The sequence below is a fragment of the Malaclemys terrapin genome, chromosome 2 (assembly GCF_027887155.1).
Source record: "Malaclemys terrapin pileata isolate rMalTer1 chromosome 2, rMalTer1.hap1, whole genome shotgun sequence".
Taxonomy (NCBI): Eukaryota; Metazoa; Chordata; order Testudines; family Emydidae; genus Malaclemys; species Malaclemys terrapin.
The window spans coordinates 1,912,522-1,935,247 of record NC_071506.1 but is presented as its reverse complement, the minus strand read 5'-3'; the positions used below and the strand labels follow the sequence as shown (position 1 = coordinate 1,935,247).

Here is a 22,726-nt window from a genome sequence, read left to right as displayed (position 1 = left end):
TTTACTTCAGGATAAGCTACTTATGAAAACGGTTTCCTATCATGAATCTACATTTTTTAAAGAGGCAACTGGCTAACCACCCCATTAATAACTACAGGCTACTGAAGGGCAGAGGAAGATCATTCCCTGTCAGCCATCCCCCAGCTAGAAAGCGGATCCAGTTGCCAGTCTCCTGTAAGGTGGAGGTTGCCTAAAGTACTCAGCAGTCCCACACCGGGGTCACTGGGCTAGGAACAATCAGGCATCCAAACGGCAATCAAGGAGCCCAGCCCATGGGGTGTGCTGCTGCACTGCTGAAGCATTGCTTTGAGGACAGCCCAGCAAGACAGAAGCCAAACATCCAGCACAGAAGCCCCCCTTGGTAAGTTTTGCTCTTGCTCCCTGTTCGGTGCGTGTGTGAGAACCCATCTGGGTTCTCTCTCGCCCAGTCCTGCAACACATCACCATGTCTCTAAGGCAAAAGCCCCAGACCCCAAACTAGGACCACAGCCCAGGAGCTGAAGTGCTGGGGCATTCCCCAAAGCCCCATCCCAGAGCTGGGATGCTTAGTGACAAGCAAGCCTGGCACTGCTCCCCAGGGCCAGGAGGAGACCGCAGGTCACAGGCTGCCGGACCAGGGACGGCAGCAGGGAGCCCGGACGCCTGGGTTCTCTCCCCGGCTCTGGGGGGGGCACGAGGGAGAGCGGGGGGGGCGGGGCTGGGAGCTCGGACGCCTGGGTTCTCTCCTCAGCTCTGGGAGGGGAGCGGGGGCTGGTGGCTAGAGCGGGGGGAGGAGGGGGCTGGGAGCCCGGACGCCTGGGTTCTCTCCCCGGCTCTGGGAGGGGGGTGGGGGCTGGGGAGTAGAGCAGGGGGGGGACGGGGCTGGAAGCTCGGATGCCTGGGTTCTCTCCCCGGCTCTGGGGGGGGGGGGCACGAGGGAGAGCGGGGGGAGAAGGGGGCTGGGAGCCCGGACGCCTGGGTTCTCACCCCGGCTCTGGGAGGGGGGTGGGGGCTGGGGGGTAGAGCAGGGGGGGACGGGGCTGGAAGCTCGGACGCCTGGGTTCTCTCCCCGGCTCTGGGGGGGGGGGGGCTGGGGGGTAGAGCGGGGGGGGGGGGGACGGGGCTGGAAGCTCGGACGCCTGGGTTCTCTCCCCGGCTCTGGGGGGGGGCACGAGGGAGAGCGGGGGGAGGAGGGGGCTGGGAGCCCGGACGCCTGGGTTCTCTCCCGGCTCTGACGGGTATCGGGCCCCCACGACAGCAGCGATCGCACCGGGCTGAGCCCGCCCCCACCCGCGGTACCTGCTCCCTCCAGCTCGGCTGCGACTGCGGCTCCTGCTCCGGCCGCTTCCAGCACAGCCTGGCCCCGCCCCCACCTGTGCGAGGGGCGGGGACTCCTCGCCCCGCCCCCTCCGCGCGGCCCCCTCACGTGATCTCGCCAGTTCGGCCCGGCCGTTGGGCGGAGGCACCAAAACAATGTAATGCGCATGCGCCAGAGCTAAGCGCAGCCCCGCCCCCCCCGCGACTGACTGAGGGCGGGGTCTGGTCACACTCGTGGGGGAGGGGAGCCTCCCTCTCGGGGCGTGTCAGTGTCAGGCCCCGCCCCCTTCCCTATCTGGTGTGGAAGCCCAGCCCCTCCCACCCCCTACAAGCGCTCCCCCTCCCCCTCCCATGCTGGGGGCTCACTCCCCCCACCCACCCCACTATGCTCTGGGGGAGACACCCACACACCCAAGAAGGTCCCCCCCCCACCCAGCCCCAGTGGGGAACAGGGCACACACCACAGGCTCCACCCACAGCGGACGCCGCCCCAGCAGTGCAGCTCTGTGGAGCCACGTCACGCCCTGGTCAGCGCACGTCTGTCACGCCGCCGAACACGTGTGGAGGATGGGCCTGCTCGACGGGCACCGCGCCTCGGCCCCCGGGCACCGCGCCTCCCAGCCACGCTCAGAGGGAGTGTGGTGCCCGGTCAGAGCAGGCGAGGACCCCATTCACCCAGAGACACCCCCCCCCCCACATCTCCTTCCCCCACCCACCACACACAAGCACAGGGCTCAGAGCTGCAATCCCCAGCCAACATGGCCGGAGTTTTCTTTCCCACAGAGCATTACCAGCGGCAAATCCAGCCTTGCTAGAGCCTGGCTTGAATGACCCCCAACCACCCTCTTACCCACAGCGACTCAGGAGGGGCAGCGAGCCCAGCCCAGAAAGAAGAACAGGAGCCCAGCCCAGGACATCAAGTCCCTGATCAATCACTGAAGCCAGGCAGACCCACGTTGGATGGCACACGGGCAAGGGTCTCAGCCCTTACACAGCAAGGCCCTGCCTCGCCACAAAGACACCTCCGGCGTTGCAGGCCCTGGGTAGACTGCTTGTGTTTGCTGGGAGCTGTTCCAAAGCGGCACTGGGGAAAGGAGATAGCCGTGCTCTCATGGAGTGCATTGGAGAGCAGGACGGGGAAATTCAGGCATGAGAGAGGCCATGTTTTCCTTTGGGAATTTTCCCCATTTGTTTGGGGGAAGGACATTATACACATCTGGGAGGGGAGCACATACACGTGTGACAGGGAGGTTCCAGCCGAGGTAGCCAAGGCCTGTAGGGGTCTCAGGGGACGAGAAAGCGCTAAAGCCATTTGCCATCCGTGAGCATTAGCAGGAGGAGCAAGGCAGGACCCTGGGAGAAAGGCTCCAGAGAGATGATCCCCACCAGGGCTCCAAGCCCCCACATTGGGGATCACCTCCTCTAATCACCCCTTAAGTCTTCCTGCTGGCAGCCCCACAGGCCCTCAACACCCTGCAGCAAAGGGACTGCATGCTTACCTTCCAGGGGACAGGCTGCTTCCACCCAGCCCTGCTCCTTGCCCAGGCTCCACCTGCAGGAACTGGTTTAGCAGGTGGGTTGGCTGCAGAGTCTGCTTTTAAGGGGAGCCAGCTGGGGCGCGTTGGCTGTGGGGGAGGCAGCGCTCCCTGGGGGAAGGGAGGGCAGTGCTGTGCTGTGCTGTGCTGTGCTGTGGAGGGAGCCCAATGGGGAAGGTGGATATTGTTTGGTGTGGCTTAATTTGCCATTCCTAATAAATGGGAGTCTGAAGGAAAAGTATCTCCTCTGTAAAACGTATTCAATCAGCTCTTCCTGGCTAGTCCTTCACAACCACAGAGCCCTTTGCCAGCCGGTAAACTGACAAGTAACCCTCCTAGCCTAGCCCCGAAGGGGCAGGTCTGTAAGTGTCATCGGCCCCATTACACAGAGCAGCAAACTGAGGCACAGGGAGGGGAAATGACTTGCCCGAGCCTAGAGCCAGAACTAAAGCTCGGGCATTCGTGGGTCCCAGAGCTGGGCTCTGCCCCTGAGGCCAGGCCAGCAACCGCTGACAGCTGCACCATATTCTACAGTAACAGCCCAGCACACGGCAGTGTCCCAACTGCAGGAGTCTGGCCCATCACCGGGGTGTACTGTAGCAGCTTTAATAAGGGTCAAGTGGGGAATATTAAAGCACAAAGCCCGGTGGTGACTGGGAGGTGAGGAAGGCCTGCTCCGAAGGGCACTGTGCCATGGGAGCCACGCAGCCCTCAGAGAAGGACCTGGGAGGTTGGGTCGCTGGTTCAGGAAAAAAACACGTCCTTCTGAGGGAGGCTGACCTTGTGGTTAAGCCACAGGACTGGGAGTCAGGAGACCTGAGTTCCCAGCTCTGCCCCGATTCACCACATGACCTCGAGCCAGCCACTTTCCCCTCTGTCCCCTGCCCTCTGCAGCTGTGGAACCGTGGCCTCCCACACAGGGAACTAGGAGCCTGCCCTGGTTAACGTTAGTGAGGCAGGTTGAACTCCGTGGATGGCAAGGGCTGTGGCAGGGCAAAGGGTTGTCCTGGTGTTATGAGATCATCACCCCACGCATTAATAAATAAACTGGTGTGACTGTGTCTCCAGCATCTGGCTTTCCACCTGAAAGCCTCTGCCCGTATCACAGGTGCCAGGAGGATGGCTTTCCCAGCAGTCCACAGCCCGGAGCCCTATGGGTTCAGTGATACAGGTTGGCCTGGCTGTTTGAGGCAGTGCCCTGAGTTGCCCGGTGAAGCCATTCTCCCCTCCATCCAGTCCAGTTGCATGAAGGGGGACTCTTCTCCCAGCTCCAATCCTGTTTCTGGAGAAACTCCCCGAGTCACAGCGCCAGTGCAGCTCTGCGGGCGCCCTCAGAGCACAGGGCCCCAGGCAGTTGTCTGGGCCTAGGGCTGGCCCCAGCACAACACCACAAAGTCATTCATTGTTGTGTCCATTAGTAGACGAGGCTGATAGCACCAGACGTGCAAAGCCTCCACATCAATCCAAAGCCTGTCTCGCAAGCCACCTGTGGGCAACGCCGCCCATGTTAGAGGGTTAGGACGGAGAAGGAAGCCGTTTCCAGTATCCAGGAGAAGCTAAACCCATTTAGGAGAACTATAATTTTTTTATCTAGCAGCAGCAAGTTCTCCCTAGGACTGCTGGCCCCAAATCTCTCCTCCTTCCCTACCACTGCCCTGCCAATGTAAATCAAACTTCCCACTCTGCACCAGTATGTTCCCTTACTGCCGCCCAGACTGCCTATCCCCCTGCCGGTCTCACCGAGTCGCACGTCAGGTGTGGTGTGGAGGTCAGTCTAACCCAGGTACCGGCCAAGATCGATTTTCTGTGCCTCGGGGTTTGGGTGCCCAACTCGAGGCCTGGTTTTATACAGCGCTGAGCATTTGCTCTCTGAAAATCAGGCCCTTTTAAGGAGTCTCAATTTGGGCCTCCCAAGTCACTTTAAAATCTTGGCCATCACATGTGGTGTCCACCCAGATTCTACCCACCAGAGCACACGCAGCCCCTCACTGAGATGCTCATGACACTCGCTGTCCCCTTCACAGCAGCCAGCTGCAAAACGCGCCCCCTGTGAGCATGCTCCCTGACTGTGAAAGAAGGGGGGAGACAGCACCAGCGCCTCCTGTGAGCATCCAGACGGACAAGCGCCCGAACGGAACACGTTGTGCATTAAGCAGTGTTCTCCATCCTGATTGGGTTACTACTGGCTAGTAACTTGCAGATTCCATGTAACGTTGTGTTCTGGTTTCCCCAGCACTGACTCTTGGTGAACTTTGTTATCCCAACTAAATCAATTCCCACTGACCGCTTCCTGGCCAACCCTGCAGCGTAGAGAACAGCAGCTTGGCTTCGCTGTGTATTGGGACAGAGGACGGAGGTAAGGGACAGCTCTAACTCACCAGCGCAGCTGCAAGAAGATGCTCCTTCACTAGCTCCCATTTCTTGCCATCAGTTTGTCTGGGTCTTGAGCAGCTCCTGAGCGGGAGGATGGGAGGAAGAAGAGAGAAAACCCAACTGCATTTGTAGTCCTGCGCGGTCCAGCACTGCAGGAGCGACAGGGCTGGGAAATACTGCAATAAAACCGAGAGTCTGTGGGGATGCACAGAAGCCTGGTTACAAATAGGTGAGAGAAATGCGTCTGTGCCACCTGCTGGAGAAACCTAGCTAGCCTTCCCCTCACTGCCCAGAGGAGCCGGCCTCTCACTGAGCGGTGGAGCAGCCGTCTCCCCACGGGTAGGCTCCCGGCCCCACACTGGAGATGTTATCGTCTGTCCCCACTGTTGGGACGGTAATGGACGCTTTCTTCTGAGAAGGGCAAAATCCAGGTCCTCTGCAAGGCCCCAAACCCCAAGGTGACCCCACTGAGAAGATGATCGCTAGTGTTATGAATGACTAGGATGTGTATTCCCATAGCACCTAGGAGACCCAGGGATGGACAAATACAGAACAAAAGGACAGTCCCTGCCCAAAGAGCTTAAATGGAAGGATAAGACAAGAGACAACAGCTGGGTACAGAGCGACCCGGGGGGAGCACGAGGGAACACTGGTCAGCCTGGCACGCAGTGTCTGAGCACACCAGCAGCCGAGCCACCCTCCAGCGTCCTGTAAGCTCCATGGCAAAGGGGAGTTTTCGGGGGGAGGAGCGGGGGGGTTGAAGTAGGACGATGAGGTACTTTTGCGGATGTTTACGGGGCAGCACGGGAGAAAGCACAAAGGGGCTCATCTGAAAAATGTAACAAGGGCGATGGAGGCTGGATGAGCTGGGTAAAACCTTGTTAAGGGTTGAGTGAAAACCTCATTCAAACGGATGTGTGAATATGCCCTTCATTTCAAATACCTGGGAGAGGGGGTTAAGGGGCCACACCTAACACAGGGCCTCTTCCAGTCTGTCCAGAAACTAGCACCATGCGGGCAGGGGAGCCCAGTGGGTAGTGTGACCGGGGTGCTTGAACGGGGGGGCCAGTGGGCCATGGTCCCATCACTTTTTACAGGCTATAAGGATGAGCGATGGGGGGCAGAGAGACGTAAGGGGGGGCGAGGTCTTGGAGGAAGGGACAATGCGAGGGCAGGAGCTCAGGGGGAAGGGGTGGCACAGGGGCAGAGGGTTGGGGGGAAGGGGCAACGTGGGGGGTGGGGCCAAGGTTCGGGCGCCAGTGGCCCCCACACTTTTAGGGAGCGTCCATCACACCTGATTGTGACCAGATGTGTGTGTGAAGACACAGAAATGGAGACCAGGCAGGAACAGCGGGAGAGGCAGAAAGCGAGAACCCTGAGCAGCAGCCTCTGAGCACAGCATGACCTTGGCAAACAGATTCCTGTCCCTCTCCAGACCCCCCCTCTCCCGGGGAGTGACGATTGCTCTAGAAGGGACACGATGCTCTGGAGCCAGGGCAGCGTGGGGGCTGGGGGGCAGCGTTCCAACCCAGCTTGTTACACGTCCGTTCTAGAATGCTGCCTCTAGAACACTCATCCTTCTCCCATCTCTGTGGACACTTCTCCATCCCGTGACCTTGCCCTGCGCCACTGAGCCCTCGGGGGCCAAACTGAAAGATGGGAAGGGCAATGCACTAGGAGACCCCAGTGCTTTGCGTTTCTCCTTTGTTCTTCACCCTCCTGGGGAGCGAAGAGTCATATTTGGACTCTGGTCCCTGTGGTGTTCCCTCCAGCCCCAGTGCAGTCACCGTCCCCACGCCCGCCCCAGCAGGATCGCTCTGCTGCCCTTTCTTTCGCGAGCCTGAGTGGAGCCAAGAACGCGCATTGGGCACCATGAAAAGCTGTGCTAAGCGAGAGGCGGACAGGAAGACTTTTCTGGAACAGGTGCGTGAGAGCAAGGAGAATGGCTACCTCCTCTCCTCCAGGAAGATTGGCTCTGGGGCCTTCTCCAAAGTCTACCTGGGCTACGCCACCCAAGAGAAGCTAAAACAGAACTACAAGCTGGCCTCAGACCTTCGGAGCAAGCGGCACGCCATGGTGAGGACTGCAGGGCCTGGGGGCACAAGGCTGGGAAACGCCAGGGAACCAGCGGGAAAAGGAGCTCCGTCACTGAACGTACAATACCCCTGGGGGCTCTGCAGGATAAGGCACCGCCCCAGTCCTGCTCTCAGCTCAGAGGCGCAGCGAGTTTGGGGGCACGGATCCATGGGATGTGACCAGCCAGTCTGGTTGCTCGGGAGAAGCCCAGTCCTGGATAGCAAGGGGTGCTGTGCTCCTGGAGGGTGGGATATTGGCAGAGCCGTGCAGGGGGTGAGCCCCTGGGAAACCAGGGATGTAACTTACACACCAAGCCGGCCGGGTGATGGCTGGCATGTGTCTAGGTTGTTCCGTCCGTTTCTTAGGCTCAAAGAAGTTGAAGGGAGTCTGGTGCCTGGAGCGGCAGCTGGGAGACTGAGTCTCCTGGATGCCCTGGGCAAATTCCATCCCCAAATATTAGCTCTCTGAGCTGGGCCAAGTCCCACTTCCTGTTCCAAGCCCTGTCGCTCGCTGCGCCGGCCGTGCTGGTGGGGCTGACCCTCATGCTCCCTGGTCAGGATTTGACCCCGGCTGGGTTGTTCTCTTCCTGTGCAGAATGTTGTCAGTGGGACTGTACTCGTGGTGGGGTTCGCTGTTGTCCCCCAGCCACGTCTCCACCTGTGGTTGTGTTCTGAATTCTCCCATTCATTTGCTGAGAGTCACCTGAGGATTTTCTAGGCTGCTAACGATTTGTCTTTATCTCCCAAGCCTTTTCTGCTGTTTGCCCCCAGCCAGCGCCTAGCGCACTGGGGTCCCGGCCCGTGACTGGGGCTGCTGGGTCAGACCCAGAACAGTAAAGAACAGCCACTTCTGGCTGCTTTCGGGGATCCTCTATAACCTGGCCCCATTTCTGGTTTCATTCTTTAGACTTAACCCCCGCCTTTCTGGGCTGGTTGGTTCTCGCCCTGTCTCTTCACGGATTGGGTAAAGCAGGCGGGTGACTGATGGGCCGTGGCGGTTACTGAGGGTGTCCGGTGTCTGGGGGGTGCTGAGCCGGTGAAGAGCTCAGCTGGGCAGAGGACGCCCAGACACTCATTCCCAAGTGATGTGCCGAAGAGACACCCAGACAGCCCCTTGCCCCCACTTCACTTGGGTTTCCCAGACTCGCCTGCCGCTGCTGGCTCAGAGAGAAGATATTTCACTCCACATGGTGCTGTACATCTGGTCACCCCCACCAGTCCTTTCCCCACCTGGCCTCCCTCCAGCCTGCCCCTCTGCTGGGCACGTCAGTGTCTCCTTTAGGTGCCCGCACGGCCCGCGGGACTGGCCAGATGGAGTCGCTCTCTCTCCAAGGGCCAGGAGGGCTCAGGGTCAGGTTCCCATTCTCCTGCGGGCAACTCAGCAGCCGCCCTCTCCTCTCCTCTCCTCTCCTCTCGCAGGTGGCCATAAAGATCATATCCACAGACAAGGCCCCCTTGGAATATTCCAGAAAGTTCCTCCCGAGAGAAATCTACTCCCTTAATGCAACCTACAAGCACATCAATGTGGTGAGTCCCAGCTGCTCCCCCCTTCCCCATCCCTGCTACCTGAGCCAGAGCGGTGTCAATAGGGCACCCAAACTGCACCGGGCGAAGGCCACACATTAGCCAGGGATGCTAATCGGCCTTCCTTTGGGGGGGCAGCCGGCAGCCATTGCAGCGATTCTCAGTCTCAAGCGGGCAAAGGCCAGCCCAGGCTAGGGGGTTTAGACACACAGCTCCTAGTGGAATGAATTGTGGAGCTGTGTCTCCTAACCCCCTAGTCAGGCTTCGAAATCTCAGCCTAGGGGCTCAGCCACTGCGTCTCTTCTTCTCCCAGCTCCACTCAGGTTTTGGGGCCTCCCTTAAAGCACAAGCCCAGGCAATGCATCCTCCATGGGTAGCCTGGGGCCTCACTCCTCGCAGCTCCTCGCAGGAGACCTGGGTCTGGTTCCCAGGCCTGGGCTGTCGCTACCCAAGCCTGCCTGGCTGTCTAGGAGCCAGGACTCTACGCCCTGCTGGAGCCCCGGGTGCTATTCCCCAACCCAGCCTCCTGGGCTGACAGCAACCCCTCTGACGGGACTGGGATTGTCTGGCCTCCAGGGAATCCCGTCATGTTGCCCTGGGGACATTGGTGCGGGAGCTGCCCCACGCCGCTGCAGGGGCTCTCTGTCCAGGAACGGGCACGTCTCTCATGGCCCTGTCGCCTCAGCAGATCCAGCTCTACGAGATGTACAGGAACAGCAGGCGCACCTACCTCGTGCTGGAGCTGGCCTCCCGCGGCGATCTGCTGGAGCACATCAACGCCACCTCCGACCGCAGGGAGTGCCCCGGGCTGGAGGAGGAGGAGGCGCGAAGGCTCTTCCGGCAGATCGTCAGTGCCGTGGCACACTGCCACAATGTGGGCATCGTGCACAGGTGGGAGGGCTGCTGGAGCCCGTGCCATCACTCCGACATGGAGAGCCCAAGCCCCCAGGGGCCCTGCTAAAGGCTGCGGCGGCAGCTTGACTGGGAGATGCCTGGAGTTCACCACCATCCGCCCGCATCTGGAGAACCCAGGAGTCCCAGCGCTCATCCCCTTGCTCCGGCCTCTGGAGCATGGGACCTCCCCATAGAATTCACGCCCTGTCCCATATGGCTGGTGTGCTGTAGGGTGTGTGTGGCAGGGGGGGGCTGCAGGGCTTCATCCAGCTGGTGCCCCAGGGTCTAGGGCGGGCTAGCTCCTTAGCCCCCTGCCTTGTCCTGCTCAGCGTTACTGTCCCAAGGGCTGGGGCTCCCATTGCCACTCCAGCACGAACATCACTAAAAAACCCAGAGTCTGTAAATGCTGCTGTGCAGGGCCCCTGGCCAGCTCACGGCCCCACCGGGTCCCTGCCTGCCCCCTCCCAGGGGAACCTCAACAGATTTGAAGGTGCCCTAGTCAGTTTCACACCATATGCCCCCTCCCAGCATGGGGGCACATTGGGAATGGGGGGCCAGACCAGGTGCAAGAGGGGGCAGGCCTGGAGCACACAGGGCTTCAAACGGTGAAACAGCCGCTCTGGGACCACTCCAGCCAGAGTAACTTAGTTCAGCCCGTAGGCTACTCTAAGTTCTCGTGAGGGCCATTGAATCCCCCAATGGCCCCAGGATCAGGACTGATAGAGCCACTTTCCTGCCCACCTCAGCTGTGCGCGCTTAGCATGGCTGGGTACCTGACCCCAGCAGGTATTGGCGGGGATATACATCACTGGCAGAGCCATGCAGGGGGCCCATCGCATGCTCACTAGGGCGGGGCCAGGGGATCTCACCGCCCAGTGACATCGGTGCTCCTGCTTTGTGTTCCCCGCAGAGACCTGAAATGTGAGAATATCCTGCTGGATGAGCGAGGCTTCATTAAGCTGACAGGTGAGCGCTGCCCATTTCGAGGGGCAGGAATTGTTTCCCTTCAGCCAGCCCTGGCTAGGCGTCCCTGAGCTGCTCCGTGCTCCGTGCTGGGGCGCTCAGCCTGGGCGCTCGGCGCAGAAGGAAGACGAGCCATTGCATTTAGGTTACTTTGCTTGTGACACCGGGCGGAGCCCAGCTCCAAATGGGAAGCCAGCTTCCATTCACCGCCTACCTGCCGAGGTTTCCCCAGGGACAGCCCCGCACTCTTGCTCCCTCATTTCAGTGTGTCTCCTTTGTGCATTTGCCAGCGCCCAGGGCAGAGCCAGCGTCACTGTGTGTGTGGAGTGAGCCTCTCTCCCACCACAACAGGGAGACACAAACACAGAAGAACTCGGACCTTGTTGCAAAGTCACAGAAATCAGCAGGGGACTGCGGGGAACCTCAGTCTGCTTTGAACTCAGGGTCTTAACTGATTAGATTTCAGGTTTCACAAGCAAAAGGGCCCCTAGAGATCATCTAGCCTTGCGACCCTCCCCTGGTGATCCCTGCATCCAGCCCATAGCTTCTGTGGGAGCTACAGCAATCTTTCGAGTCTTAATCCAGACCCCAAGTAATGCTCCCCACCATGATCCAATGGTTAATACCATCACGGCGCTCCTCATTTCTAGTCTGAATGTCTCGCTTCATCTTCTAGCCATTGAACCGTGTCCTACCTCTGCCTGCGAGATTAAAGAGAGGTCTGCTCTAGGAATCTCTTCCTCTCGTAGGAACCCAGGGCTGTGCTCAAGTCACCCCCTAACCTTCTCGGGGATGTACTCAGTAGCTCCTTCACTCTCTCACTCAGGCCGGTTTTCCAGCCCTCGACTCATCCTTGTAGCTCTTCTCCAAACCCTTCCCAGTTTGTCAGTCTTTGTTCAAGTGAGTGTCCAGGGACGGGCTCACTCGTGCTATGCACAGAGGTAACACCCCTCCTTGCTCCCGTCCTTCTCCTGCTTAGCCATCCGAGGACCACGTTCCCTCTCTGATACAGCGCTGCCCTGGGAGCTCACGTTCAGTTGGTTCCCAACTGTGATCCCTGAGTCCTATTCACTGTCCCTGCTTCCAGGACACAGCCCCGTCCCACAAGTATGACCCACATTCTTTGTTCCTAGGTGTGCGACCTGGCATTTGGGGGTGGGGGGGTGAAACACAAGTTGTTCAGTGACCATTGACAGCATCCCTTTAATGCTCATGTAATGGTCACATGGCCCCTCAGCCCCCACCCAGCCAACACTCATGCAAGTAACCCCACTGAGCTATGGGGGTACACTGCCCAGCTTGTCTTGGAACTGGGTCTACCCGCGTCAGTCCCGGGGCAGCACTTAGTGCAGAGAAGCTGTCACATCAGTGAATTTTGCATTTTGCTCTAGGGGCGGCATGGCTCCGGGTCTTGTGTTTCTTTGGCAGGGAGGTCCAGAGTCTTGGTCCACCTCTGGGGAAGGGTCTGTTTCCTACACTCATGTGCCTCCCCCTCTCAGCTGCCAGTTTCCATTGGACTGTAAAGTCATGGTCTCCCTCAAGGGGAGTCCAGGCTCCAGGCCCAGTCAGCTCCCAGGCTCCCCTCCGAGACCACCGCTGAGGGTGCAGGCTGGCACCAGCGGCAGTGATGGTTTTGTGATGTGCCACTGGGAACGGGACCGAACTCGTTCCACCTGGGCCATTGAGTAGCCATCAGACAGCAGGGCCTTTTCCTCACTGCCATCTGGGCTGGGTTCCATCCAGTCACCTAAGAGGTGAAAGGCTCCGGCGCCCAGGACCAATCCCTCGAGGCACCTGCTCCTCTGGGTGCACCTTTACCGGGTGCCTCTGCAATCCATGCAAGTTAGGTGCCTAAATACCTTTGAGGGTCTGGGCCCAAGAAAGGATGGGGGGGGGGGCCTGTTGTCCTTCAACGGGATTCAAATCAGCCATTAGATCACTGCTGAATCGGAGTTTGGGGGCCTGATCCCTACACCGCCTGTCACAGTCCCCCAGAGCACCAAGCCGGGACAGCTCAGGCTGGAGGCGTGGCGTGGCGTGGCATGGGCAGAGCTGTGTGAGAGCCCTGCACTGGGGGGCCAGACTGCTGACCTGGTCGGTTGTGGGTGGGTGGGGAGAGAGAAAGGCCACGTCCCCCTCGGCTCCCATTGCTACGGGGGCCAGGCCATGGAGCACGGAGCAGGCATCTCACCGGGGGTCGTTGCATTACAGATTTTGGGTTTGCCAACCGCTACTCCTTGAGGAATTCCCTGATGAGCACGTTCTGCGGCTCTGTGGCCTACACCGCCCCCGAAATCCTCATGAGCAAGAAGTACAACGGCGAGCTGGCTGACCTGTGGAGCCTGTGAGCGCCAGTTCCCTCGGGGAGGGACAGGGCCTGTGGGAAGCAGGAGCTCCCTGGAGTGGGGAGAGGAGCCTGTCACTTCCTGGGCACTGCGAGTACCAGGAGGGAGGGGCTGGGTGGAGCCGGCTGCATCGTGGGGCCCATTAGCACTGTGTAGTGGGGGTCAAGCAGGCTGCCCGCAGGGGGGTGAGAGCACAAGGGCCCCCCGATGGCCAACGCCCCTGACCGGGGTGCTCCAGAACGAACAGCAGGGGCTGCTGTAGCGCTCTGTAGCCAGGGCTGTGCCAGCTGCTGTCCTCTGTGGATGGGCCGAGACGGGGCCCACGCCACGCTCACCCGTACGCTATGGGGCAGGCTGCCCATGAGTACCGGGTGCTGGGAGCTGCCGTGGGCCATGCAGCCCATGCCCTGTCCCTGGGGAGGCTGGGCCTGGTGCCAGCCCCTCTAACCCCCAGCCTCCTCCCGCAGCGGGGTGATCCTGTACGCCATGGTGACCGGGAAGCTGCCCTTCAAAGAGCGCCAGCCTCACAAGATGATCCACATGATAAAACAGGGCCTCTCCTTCCGGCAGCCCCTCTCCCCAGGTAACGCCCACGCCCTGCACCTGCCCATGGAGAGCCGCGGCACGAGCCCTGCGGCCCCTGAGCAAGGTCCCCGAGCAACCAGGCAGGGTCGGGGCTGCCCTGAGGCAGGAGGGGAAGGGCACGAGCGCAGTGCGGAAGCGAAGTGTCAGGCTTTATGGAGAATCAGCTGGAGCTGGGGCAGGGAACGAGCCGGCTCCCCCTTTGCCCCACGGCTCCTGCTTTGCGCTGAGGAGCGAGGGCTGCCCCCAAGCCCTGCCCCAGGCCGACTCCAGCCCCTCCTCACACCAAACACCGGCCTGGAGAGCAGGGAGGGAAAAGCCAGGCAGCGCCCGCGGGGGTGGCTGGGGGCCGGGGGAGGGCCCATGGAGCCCAGCGCGCTGCACATGGCACCGGTGCCCCTGCCCCACTCTGGGAGCCCGGCTGGGAGGGTGGCGGGGAAGCCAGCCTGCCAATGCGTGGGCAGGCCCGGCCGCCAGGCTCCAGCCCCTCTCTTTGTGCCAGAATGCCAGAGCCTGATCCAAGGCCTGCTGCAGCTGAAGCCTGGGGCCCGGCTGGGCTTGCAGCAAGTGGCCACGCACCGCTGGATGCTGCCCGCCACCTCGGCCATCTTCCAGCAGGCACTGAACGCCCCGGGCAGGCCCCCAGAGCGCAGCCCAGCCCTGGAGAAGCCGTCCGCCCAAGGTAGGTGGGTGCCCTGCCCCCGGGTCTGCCTTCAGTGGGCAGCCCCACAGCTGGGGGGCACGGGATGGGGAGCGCTGGGCTGAACACAGCCGGGAGCGGCCTTGCCAGTGCCAGGCCTGGCTCCGTGACGAGCCAAGGAGCCCCAGACCAGCAGTAGCACCCCTTGGGGGCTCAGCTCCCCCCTCCAGGAGCCAGCAGCCCCCCCATCTGAACTGAGCACTGCTGCCCAGCGGTGTCCCCGCCCCAAAGAAAAGAGACACCCCCTGAACAGCTCCTCAGCTAGCAGCACCAGAAGTTCCCCCCGCCCCCTGCCCGGGCACCCCACAGGTCATAGCCCCACGGCCAGCCGGGGAAACGCGACACCGACCCCCACCCCTCCCCTGGGCACCTCACAGGAGCTCGCCCCGCAGCCAGGGGAACGTGACACCGACCCCCACCCCTCCCCTGGGCACCCCGCAGGAGCTCGCCCCGCAGCCGGGGGAACGCGACCCCGACCCCCACCCCTCCCCTGGGCACCCCACAGGAGCTCGCCCCACAGCCGGGGGAATGTGACACCGACCCCCACCCCTCCCCTGGGCACCCCGCAGGACCTCGCCCCGCGGCCAGGGGAATGTGACACCGGCCCCTCTATCCCTGCCGCTTCCTTTGCAGGCGAGAGTGGAGGCGCCGTCTCTTTGCTGCCAGACCTGGAGAGCTCGGCCAAGCCTCCCGAGGGAGCCGCCAAGGGAACCAAAGCTCCCGCAGGCCCTCGTGCCTCCTCTGCGCAGGACGCCTTCCCCATCCGAGCGGAGATGGACGCCAAGGCCCCCGAGCTGATCTCTGCCGGCTGCCTCCTTCAGCTGCCCTCGCCGTGCCAGGCTGAGCGCCCCCCGCGATTCTCCCTGTACCGGCCCTGCCTGCTCTCCGGCCTCCGGCCCTTCCACCACCTCCTCAACTTCCGCAAGCCCGGCTCTGCCACCCCGGCCAGCGCCCACGTGGCCAGCTGGCGGCTGGGCGAGAAGAGCCCCGCTGTGGCAGCAGCGCTGGGCAGCGGCTCCTGCAAGCCGTCATCTCCCTCCACTCCATGTCCAGGATCCGGAAGCCCCCGCCGGAGTCCATCACAAACTAGAGGGGGCCTCACCCAGGGCCAGGCCGGCGACCCCCCCGCTTGGCCCTACCCCGACAGAAACAAACCCCACACGCATGGATGCAGCCCACACTATTAAATGTTATTCAGTCGAGGGCTCTCAGCTGTCCCCCACCGGCCTCCCTCTAGGCCCGGTACCCCCCAGCTTGTCTCAGACCCGTTTCCCACAGGCCTGTCTCTTCGTTCCTCTATGCACCCCTGCCTCTCCCACAGGACCATCTACTCCCCCAGGCCTCTCCCAGCCATGGCCATGTACAGCCTCTCTCCTGCCATCCCCTCTGGGGCCTTTCTTCTCCAGCCACCCTTCCCTGCCAGTCCCACAGCCTGCGCAGGGAGCAGCTCGGGCCATATCCGTGGAGCAGAGGGGATGAGAACTTGGGAATGAGGGGAGAGGAACCCAGCCACAGGGCCTGGATCCCTTGGTGACAGGCCCCCTGGAACAGGACTCTGGGGGACGAGGAAAACACCCTGCTGGGGCAGAGGGAGAAGGCCCCGGAGGGAGGCACAGGCCCTGCCAGCACTGAGACAGAAGCAGTGACCCACTGGGCCTGGCCAGACTTAGGGGGGGCCGGAGGTAGGAGAGTCCCGCAGTTTCGCCCATTCACAGGCCAGACAGCTGAGCTGGGGCCCACACCTCCAGGCTGCCCAAGCTGCACTTGAGGCCGGAGCGAGATGGGGTGGTTCATGTCCCCTTCGCAGCCCCCCAACCTCAGGGGCAGACTCAAGGCAGCGCCGACTTCCAGCCAGCCACCTGCAGGCCCCAGGGCCATGCTCAGATGCTGGGGGACACAGAGCCGCTGTGCCAGGGTCTTCCAGGCAGGAGACAACACACGTGGGGTAGTTGGGGCGTCTGGCCTCTCAAGTGTATTTAGCAGCTAAGGACAGAACCCAGCCCAAAGCCACTGCCAGCTCCTGCCCCCCAGCCCCGGCTCTGCCTCCCCACCCTCCCCCCGTCTGGAGTTAAATAGCAGGTTACTGTTGTTCCGGGGGCTCGGCGGTCATCTCCCCCTCGCTAGAGAGACATCCTGTGCCCAGGCAGGGCTGGAATCAGCGTCCCCCAGGTTCACCTGTGTGGACACCAGCTCAGCATGTGCCCCTGCCCGTTCAGGACGGGGGGCTGGCACAGCGCTGGGTGCAGGCGAGAATCTCAGGCCACAGCCCAGGCAGCCGCCTGCCGCCATGCTGACTGCAGGGGGCAGCCCCACAGCCAGGGCGCACCATCACCTCCCACTGTGCCCCAGCCCCGCCCTGCCGAGCAGCTCCTCTGTGCCAGCACTGCTGCACTGTGCAAGGGGGAACCTGGCCTCCCGGAGCCCAGTTGAGACCCCCCAGATTCATTTCGCCTGGGTCAGGCAGTGGTGACTGAGGTGGGCTGGAGTGAAGCAAGGAACCTCAAGGGGAGGAGCTCCCAGTCCCAGTCCCCTCTCTCTGCTCCAGAGCCGCCAGGCTGCGCTGGGCGCTGCCGTCTCTACGGACCTCGCCTCTGGTGGCTGCATCCGGTTCCATTGGGCACGGCTGGGCGTGGCTCCCACGACGGCTGGCAGGTCGCGGCCCTCGGCTGGGCAGAGTCCGAGCGCCCCCCACGCTGCCGGGGCAGGGCAAGCAGGTCAGCAAGTCACCTCGACAGCCCCGAGGATCCCATCTGCGCCCCAGGCCCCTTGCTCTGCGTCTCCTGCTGCCCTTGCTGCCGCTCCTCCTCCCGGTCCAGATGCTGCAGTCGCTCCTCCACGTCCTCGGGGATCTTCACCTCCAGCAGATTCTCCATCCCGGGCTCTGGCTCATCCCCAATCAGCACCTGCCCAGGGCACAGCAGCAGGGCTTCAGAGGGGAAACCAGCCACCGAGTGGCCAGGGACCGGCCAGCAGCGCCCTGCTCCCTACCCGCACGGACCCCCTTCTCCTCCAGTTCCCGGTGCGGCATCCCCTGCAGAACCCCTGGGCAGTACAATGACTGCACCACCATGTGGCAGCATTGAGCCCCCGCTTGTCTGCATTTGCCCGGCAGAGACCGGACCCCACCCTGGAGTTTAATAGAGAGGGGGGCCCCAAAGACCCCAACCTGGGTGGGGCCCAATTGCCCATGCCCCCTGCCCTGCAGATGCTGAGCCACATGGACACGATGGGCCTCTGCCCCTACCTGGATCAGCTTCTCGCAGGCAGCCTGGACGTCAGGCTCCGTCTCCCACTGGTGGAGCTCCCGCACGACCAGATAGGTGCCCTTCTCCTTCACCAGCTGCCGGCCGGCCTTGGTGGCGGTGAGCTGCGTGGGAAGCAAACCAGGGGGAGGGGCCGGGCCCCGGATCAGACCCAGCCACAGCCAGCGTGAGCAGCACGGGGAGGAGCAGCGTGGGCCCGGCCAGCCCCAGCTGTTTCAGAGAGAGGCCAGTGTTACGGAGTGTGGGGGGTCAGGGCCCTACACCCCTCTTCTTGGGATTCACCCTGACTCTCAGCCAGCCAGTAAAATGGAAGGTTTATTGGACAATAGGAACACACTCTACAGCAGAGCGTGTAGGTACAACCAGGACCCCTTCTGGGGGGTTCAGGGAGCTTAGACCCCAGCTTGGGGTTCCCTGCGTTGCACCATCCAGCACCAAACTGAATCCAAACCCCTCCAGCAGCTCTCTCCCCCTCCCCTCTGCTCCTCCTCCCCTTTGTTCCGTCTCCCAGGCAGGTGGTGTCACTTCTCCCAGCCCCCTCCAGGCTCAGGTTATAACTCAGGTAGCTCAATGTAACTCCCAGGCTCCATTCCCAGGTCACAGGCCGTTGTGGGGAAGCCCCTTCCTAGCCCCACCAGAGAGTGGCTGTCTCCTGCCCTGCAGCAGCAGGGGTCCTAACCCTCCAGCGTAAGTGGGGCTGGGGATCCTGAGAGCAGGGAGGGTCGCACGGATAGGGGGCAGCAGCAGGTGGGAAGGGGTGGGGGGTCCTCCTGCAGGAAAGGGGGCATCTGCAAAGAAACCCTCTCTTCCCCAGCCGCCTTGTCCCCCCATCCCGGCCCGTGCCCCCCTCCCCCAGTGTTCTACAGCAACCCACCAGCATGACTGCCTCCAGTAGCATCTTCCGGATGTCAGGGTCCTTCTCCCGCTGCTTGTCCTGCGGCAGGTACTGCAGGTCCACGGGCAGCCCTGGGGCAGAGCCAGGCAGGGGCGTTAGAACAGGGCACATGGATCTACCGGCTCCTGCCAGCAAACTGCAGAGCCCTCCACCCCCACCCCGCCCCTCACTTTACCACCCCCCAGCAGAGGGGAAATGAGAGCAGAAAACAATTGAATTCTTTGTTCCCAGCTGCACAACTGTGCCACCGCTAGACCCCCCCACAAACACTAGTCCCCAAAGCCCCCCCTCCTAGCGTCCCCCCTCCTCACTTTCCATTTCCACTTCAGGGAATTCCTCAGGGCCCGCCAAAGGCAGCAGGAGGAAGGGGAGCAGGTCCACCTCGGCGCCTAGCAGCCACTCATGGTACTCTGGGAACAGACACCCACACACAGGCTGGGATCAGAAGAGGGCTCAGAAATCACCAGGAGAGGGGGCATAACGGGGGAGTGCACCCATCGGGGCCTTGCAGTGAGCCCGCCAGACAGGAAACTTCACAGGTCACACAGGGGCGCTGCCAAGCAAAAGCACAAAGCCCGGCCAACTCCTCTGTGAGGGAAGGGACATGCAAGCCCTGATTGGGGCCTGCGTTGTGCTGGGGAGTGGCCAGGCCTGGGCACAGAAGCCAGAGGTCCCGCACGGGGGGCGGGGGTTAGAGCCCGGAGCTCTAAGGCACAGGCTGGTTCAGGAACCAGCTGATACCAAGAAGTCCACTCAGGGCTCGGCCGAGGCAGTGAAGCCAGCAGGATCCCAGGGGTGAGGGACACTAAGTACCCCCCCAAATGCAAAACACTTACTGTACTCGAAGCAGCAGTTCCTGAGCGTCCCGATCACCCCCCCTCGGCGGATGGCGGAGGCCTCGTACTGCGTGTAGGGCAGCAGCCTCTGTACCACGCACCTGGGCAGAGGAGGGGCCCTTGTCAGAGATGGGCATGCACACGCTGGGCCCTGGCATGGGCACGCTCTGGGGCATTGCAGTGATGCAGCCGTGTCAGTCCCAGGACATTAGAGAGACAAGGTGGGGGAGGGAATATCTTCGACTGGGCCAGCTCCTGTTGGGGAGAGAGACCCGCTTTCGAGCTACCCAGAGCGTCCTGCTGGCAGAAGATAGGACCTCCCCCAACCTTGTCTCTCCATTGCACCAATGGATAATAATAATAATAATAATAATAATTAATGGAGATATCCCATCTCCTAGAACTGGAAGGGACCTTGAAAGGTCATTGAGTCCAGCCCCTGCCTTCACTAGCAGGACCAAGTACTGATTTTGCCCCAGATCCCTAAGTGGCCCCCTCAAGGATTGAACTCACAACCCTGGGTTTAGCAGGCCAATGCTCAAACCACTGAGCTATCCCTCCCCCCTGGATGAACAGTCTGACCTGGGGCAGCCCTGAGCCCACGCATCCCCCCGCCCGCTGTCACGTTCCCAGCTCGCAGGCCACTTCTGAGAGCGCCAGCACCCACCTGGATCTGTCCAGCAGGAACTCCCTGGTCTCCGGCAGCTGAGTCAGATTGGAGAGCAGGGGGCCCAGGTAGTGCAGGGCTGCCTTCTTGTTGTAGCCTTCGGTGCAGAACGCCTCTACCACCCGGGCCAGCCCCAGCCCCTCCTCCTGCATGGCCTGGAAAACCTGGCGGCAGGTGCCCTCCTCCCGGGACAGGTTGGAGAGGAGGGTGCAGACCTGGTCGGCGAAGGCGTAGCCCGGGTCCAGCAGGCGGTGCAGCAGCACTGGGAGCTCCTTGGCCAGGACCTCGTGGGTGGCCACGGCCACAGACAGGTTGATGAGCGAGTGGTAACTGTCCTTCACCACGGCCAAGGAGCGGTCACCCGTCAGCAGCAGCAGAGCCTCCAGGAAATCTGGCCTGCCTGCCAGCAGCGTCCGCCCCTCCACATTACCCGTGAGCCCCAGGATGTAGCCTGTGGCCTGGCCCTTTAGATCAGGCCGGGTGTCCAGGTGGAGAAACCCCAGCAGCTCTCTGGCCTGCTCCTCGTCCATGCTGGGGCAGGAGGCCTGGAGGCGCCGCCCTGCAGACAAAGGGACCTGTCAGGTGGGTGGAAGGGGACTGTTGGCCCCTCACTAAAACTCAGTGGGGAGGTTTTGGTTGCTAGCTCCCAGTACCAAAAGAAAGGGGAAGGGTGGATGGGAAACCAGGACCCTGAGACTGACCGTCCCCAGGAGCAATGGGGAGAGACCAATGCTCCAGGTCAGCCTGATAGGGTGGGTGGGCTAATGAGGCAGGGGGTCCCATCTTCCCTGTGAGCTGGCATTGCCTGGGCCACAGCGGAGCAAGCGAGCTAAGGAGAGAGCAGGAGCTCGAGCAGAGCTGGGCCAGCCAGAGGGACCCAGAAACCAGATCCGTGCTGGGAGCAGAGCAACCGGGGCCAGAAGCGAAGCCCAGGGAGCTGGAGGCAGAGCAGCGGCAGTGCTGGGGCAGAGTGGGGCTGGAGCCGTCCGGAACCGGGTGCGGTGAGCCGCTCGGAAGAGCGTGGGGGGACCCCGGGCAGCCAGCCCAGCACAGGGGGATTCCCCCAGCCAAGAGGCCTTGCAGGCCAGACGAGGGGCGCGGCTCCCAGCGCTGGGGCACTGTCTACACGGGCGCTTTACAGCGCTGCAACTTGCTGCGCTCCGGGGGTGTTTTTCACACGCTGTGAAGTGCCAGTGTAGACAAGCCCCAAGGGTCCGACCCGCAGCATCCCTGCAGCACAGCCAAGGCCTAGGACACGGGAGGAACAGACTGTGAACTGCCCTGGCACCCCAGAGACGCGGTGACGTCCCGGGGCCACAGAGCGGGGTGACGGGTTTTCCTTTCCCCTCTCCCGTTTTTTCCTTATTTTTTAACGGGTTACTGGTTAATAAAGTGTGTCTGCTCTGAGCTGTATGCAGTGCTCAGTGGGGCAGGGAAGCGCCCCGTGCAGAGAGCACCCGGATGGGGACACCCCGCCCCGAGTGAGCATGCCAAGGCTGGGGGGCGAGCCCCCAGGAATGCTGGGCCCAGCCCGGTCGGGGTTACGAGGGCTCTGCCCCACAGGGGCGTGGAAGGGGAGCCCTGGGGGGCAGGCAGCCTCTGGGGAAGGGGAGCGGGGACTCGGATCCTGGCCCCAGCCCGTCTCCCCGGGGTCGTGTCTGAGCCAGGGAAGGGCCACACAGGAGCGGCCCGTCCCCCGCGTGCCCCGGGGAAGGGCTCGGCCCGGGGCCGCTGGACGGGGCCGGGCCGCCAATGGGACCCAGGCGTCCGGGCTCCGGGCCCTGCTGCGCGTCACCCAGGGGCGGGCGGGGCCCCCCTTGCCTGTCCCGGCGCCGTCCGGGCTCAGCGTCTCGCCGCCACGTGCGTCTCTGCGGCGCGGGGTCCGGGCCCTGCTGTGGGTGCACTGAGCATGCGCACCCGCCCTGAGCATGCCCAGTAACCCTCACTGTCGCCACTGCCCTCTCTCTGCCCTCACTTGCTGCCGCCTCTTGGGGGGGGGGTCAAAGGCTGAAGGGGCCAATCGCCGCGGGGGGGCGGGTCAGGGCCTGAGCAGGGGGCGGGTTCCTGGGACTGGGTCTTAAAGGCACAGGCCTCCAATTCCTAGCCTGTCACAGCTTCATCACCGCAGCCCCTCGCTATCCTACACAAGTGTGGCAGGGGCAGGGCTGCCCGGGGGGGGGTGTCAATTTTCCACAGGGGCCCCCACGAGTATGTCAGGGGCTGCCCCCACCTCCGTCTTCCCCCAAGCCCCGGTGTCTCAGCACGCCGCGTCCGGGAGTGGTGCTGGCGCGCTGCAGCTGTCCGGGGCTGCTCCTGGACGCTGAATCCTCTGGGCAGCCCTGTGCAGGGCTACGTTCCTGCTCCAGCCGGGAGACTGAATGCGGTGAAATATTGTACAGACCCTCCCTCCCTCCAACTCTGCCTCTCACATTTTGAATATGTAAAAGTGTCTTCTATCAGTTTCTATGTCTATATGAAATCACGGCAGCTCCTTTCTCTTATATAACGTGCTGAGTTGCTAACTCCCTCCCAGAGCCCACATATCCGCACTCCCTCCTGTACCCCAATCCCCTGCCCCAGGTCAGAGCCTGCACCCCTCACTCAAACTCCCCATAGCCTGCAACCCTCCTGCACCCCAACTCCATCCCCGAGCCTGCACCCCAAAAAGGTCTGGATTAACCTTTTGTGAGCCTGGTGCTAACCATATTTGTGAGCCCCCATGGGGGAAATGGAGACATGGGGTAGGGGGGCAGAGTCCTCAGAGCGACGGGCTGGCCG

The 22,726-nt window shown here is 62.3% G+C and overlaps 3 protein-coding genes across 4 annotated transcripts in view; 1 reads left to right on the top strand and 2 right to left on the bottom strand.

Moving 5' to 3' along the window:
- Nucleotides 1-1,341, bottom strand: part of MROH1 (maestro heat like repeat family member 1) — a 111,503-nt gene extending 110,162 nt beyond the window's left edge. For both annotated transcript variants that reach the window (XM_054018485.1, XM_054018486.1), the window contains exon 1: nt 1,279-1,341. The gene's annotated coding sequence lies outside the window, so the exon portion shown is untranslated. The remainder of the gene's footprint in view (nt 1-1,278) is intronic.
- A 5,735-nt stretch (nt 1,342-7,076) lies between these two features.
- On the top strand, nt 7,077-14,406 carry LOC128831761 (testis-specific serine/threonine-protein kinase 5-like). Its single transcript, XM_054018499.1, has 7 exons — nt 7,077-7,280; nt 8,699-8,806; nt 9,492-9,694; nt 10,608-10,663; nt 12,872-13,004; nt 13,473-13,588; nt 14,090-14,406. Exons 1-7 carry the CDS (start codon nt 7,077-7,079, stop codon nt 14,350-14,352), a joined length of 1,083 nt encoding a protein of 360 aa, XP_053874474.1. The 3' UTR covers nt 14,353-14,406.
- Nucleotides 14,407-16,318: 1,912 nt separating this feature from the next.
- On the bottom strand, nt 16,319-21,878 carry HGH1 (HGH1 homolog). The gene is made up of 7 exons (XM_054018494.1): nt 21,770-21,878; nt 19,949-20,507; nt 19,282-19,382; nt 18,757-18,855; nt 18,425-18,516; nt 17,532-17,654; nt 16,319-17,190 (listed from the first exon to the last, which is right to left on the bottom strand). Exons 1-7 carry the CDS (start codon nt 21,876-21,878, stop codon nt 17,011-17,013), a joined length of 1,263 nt encoding a protein of 420 aa, XP_053874469.1. The 3' UTR covers nt 16,319-17,010.
- Nucleotides 21,879-22,726: the final 848 nt, after the last annotated feature.

Coding starts and splice junctions, on each gene's coding strand:
- LOC128831761 (XM_054018499.1), top strand. CDS start 7,077: ATGAAAAGCTGTGCTAAGCGAGAGGCGGACAGGAAGACTTTTCTGGAA. Junction 7,281..8,698: donor GGAGCAAGCGGCACGCCATG/GTGAGGACTGCA, acceptor CTCCTCTCGCAG/GTGGCCATAAAGATCATATC. Junction 13,589..14,089: donor CCGGCAGCCCCTCTCCCCAG/GTAACGCCCACG, acceptor TCTTTGTGCCAG/AATGCCAGAGCCTGATCCAA.
- HGH1 (XM_054018494.1), bottom strand. CDS start 21,878: ATGCTCAGGGCGGGTGCGCATGCTCAGTGCACCCACAGCAGGGCCCGG. Junction 20,508..21,769: donor CCCGGACGGCGCCGGGACAG/GCAAGGGGGGCC, acceptor CTTTGTCTGCAG/GGCGGCGCCTCCAGGCCTCC. Junction 18,517..18,756: donor CCCTGAAGTGGAAATGGAAA/GTGAGGAGGGGG, acceptor GCTCTGCCCCAG/GGCTGCCCGTGGACCTGCAG.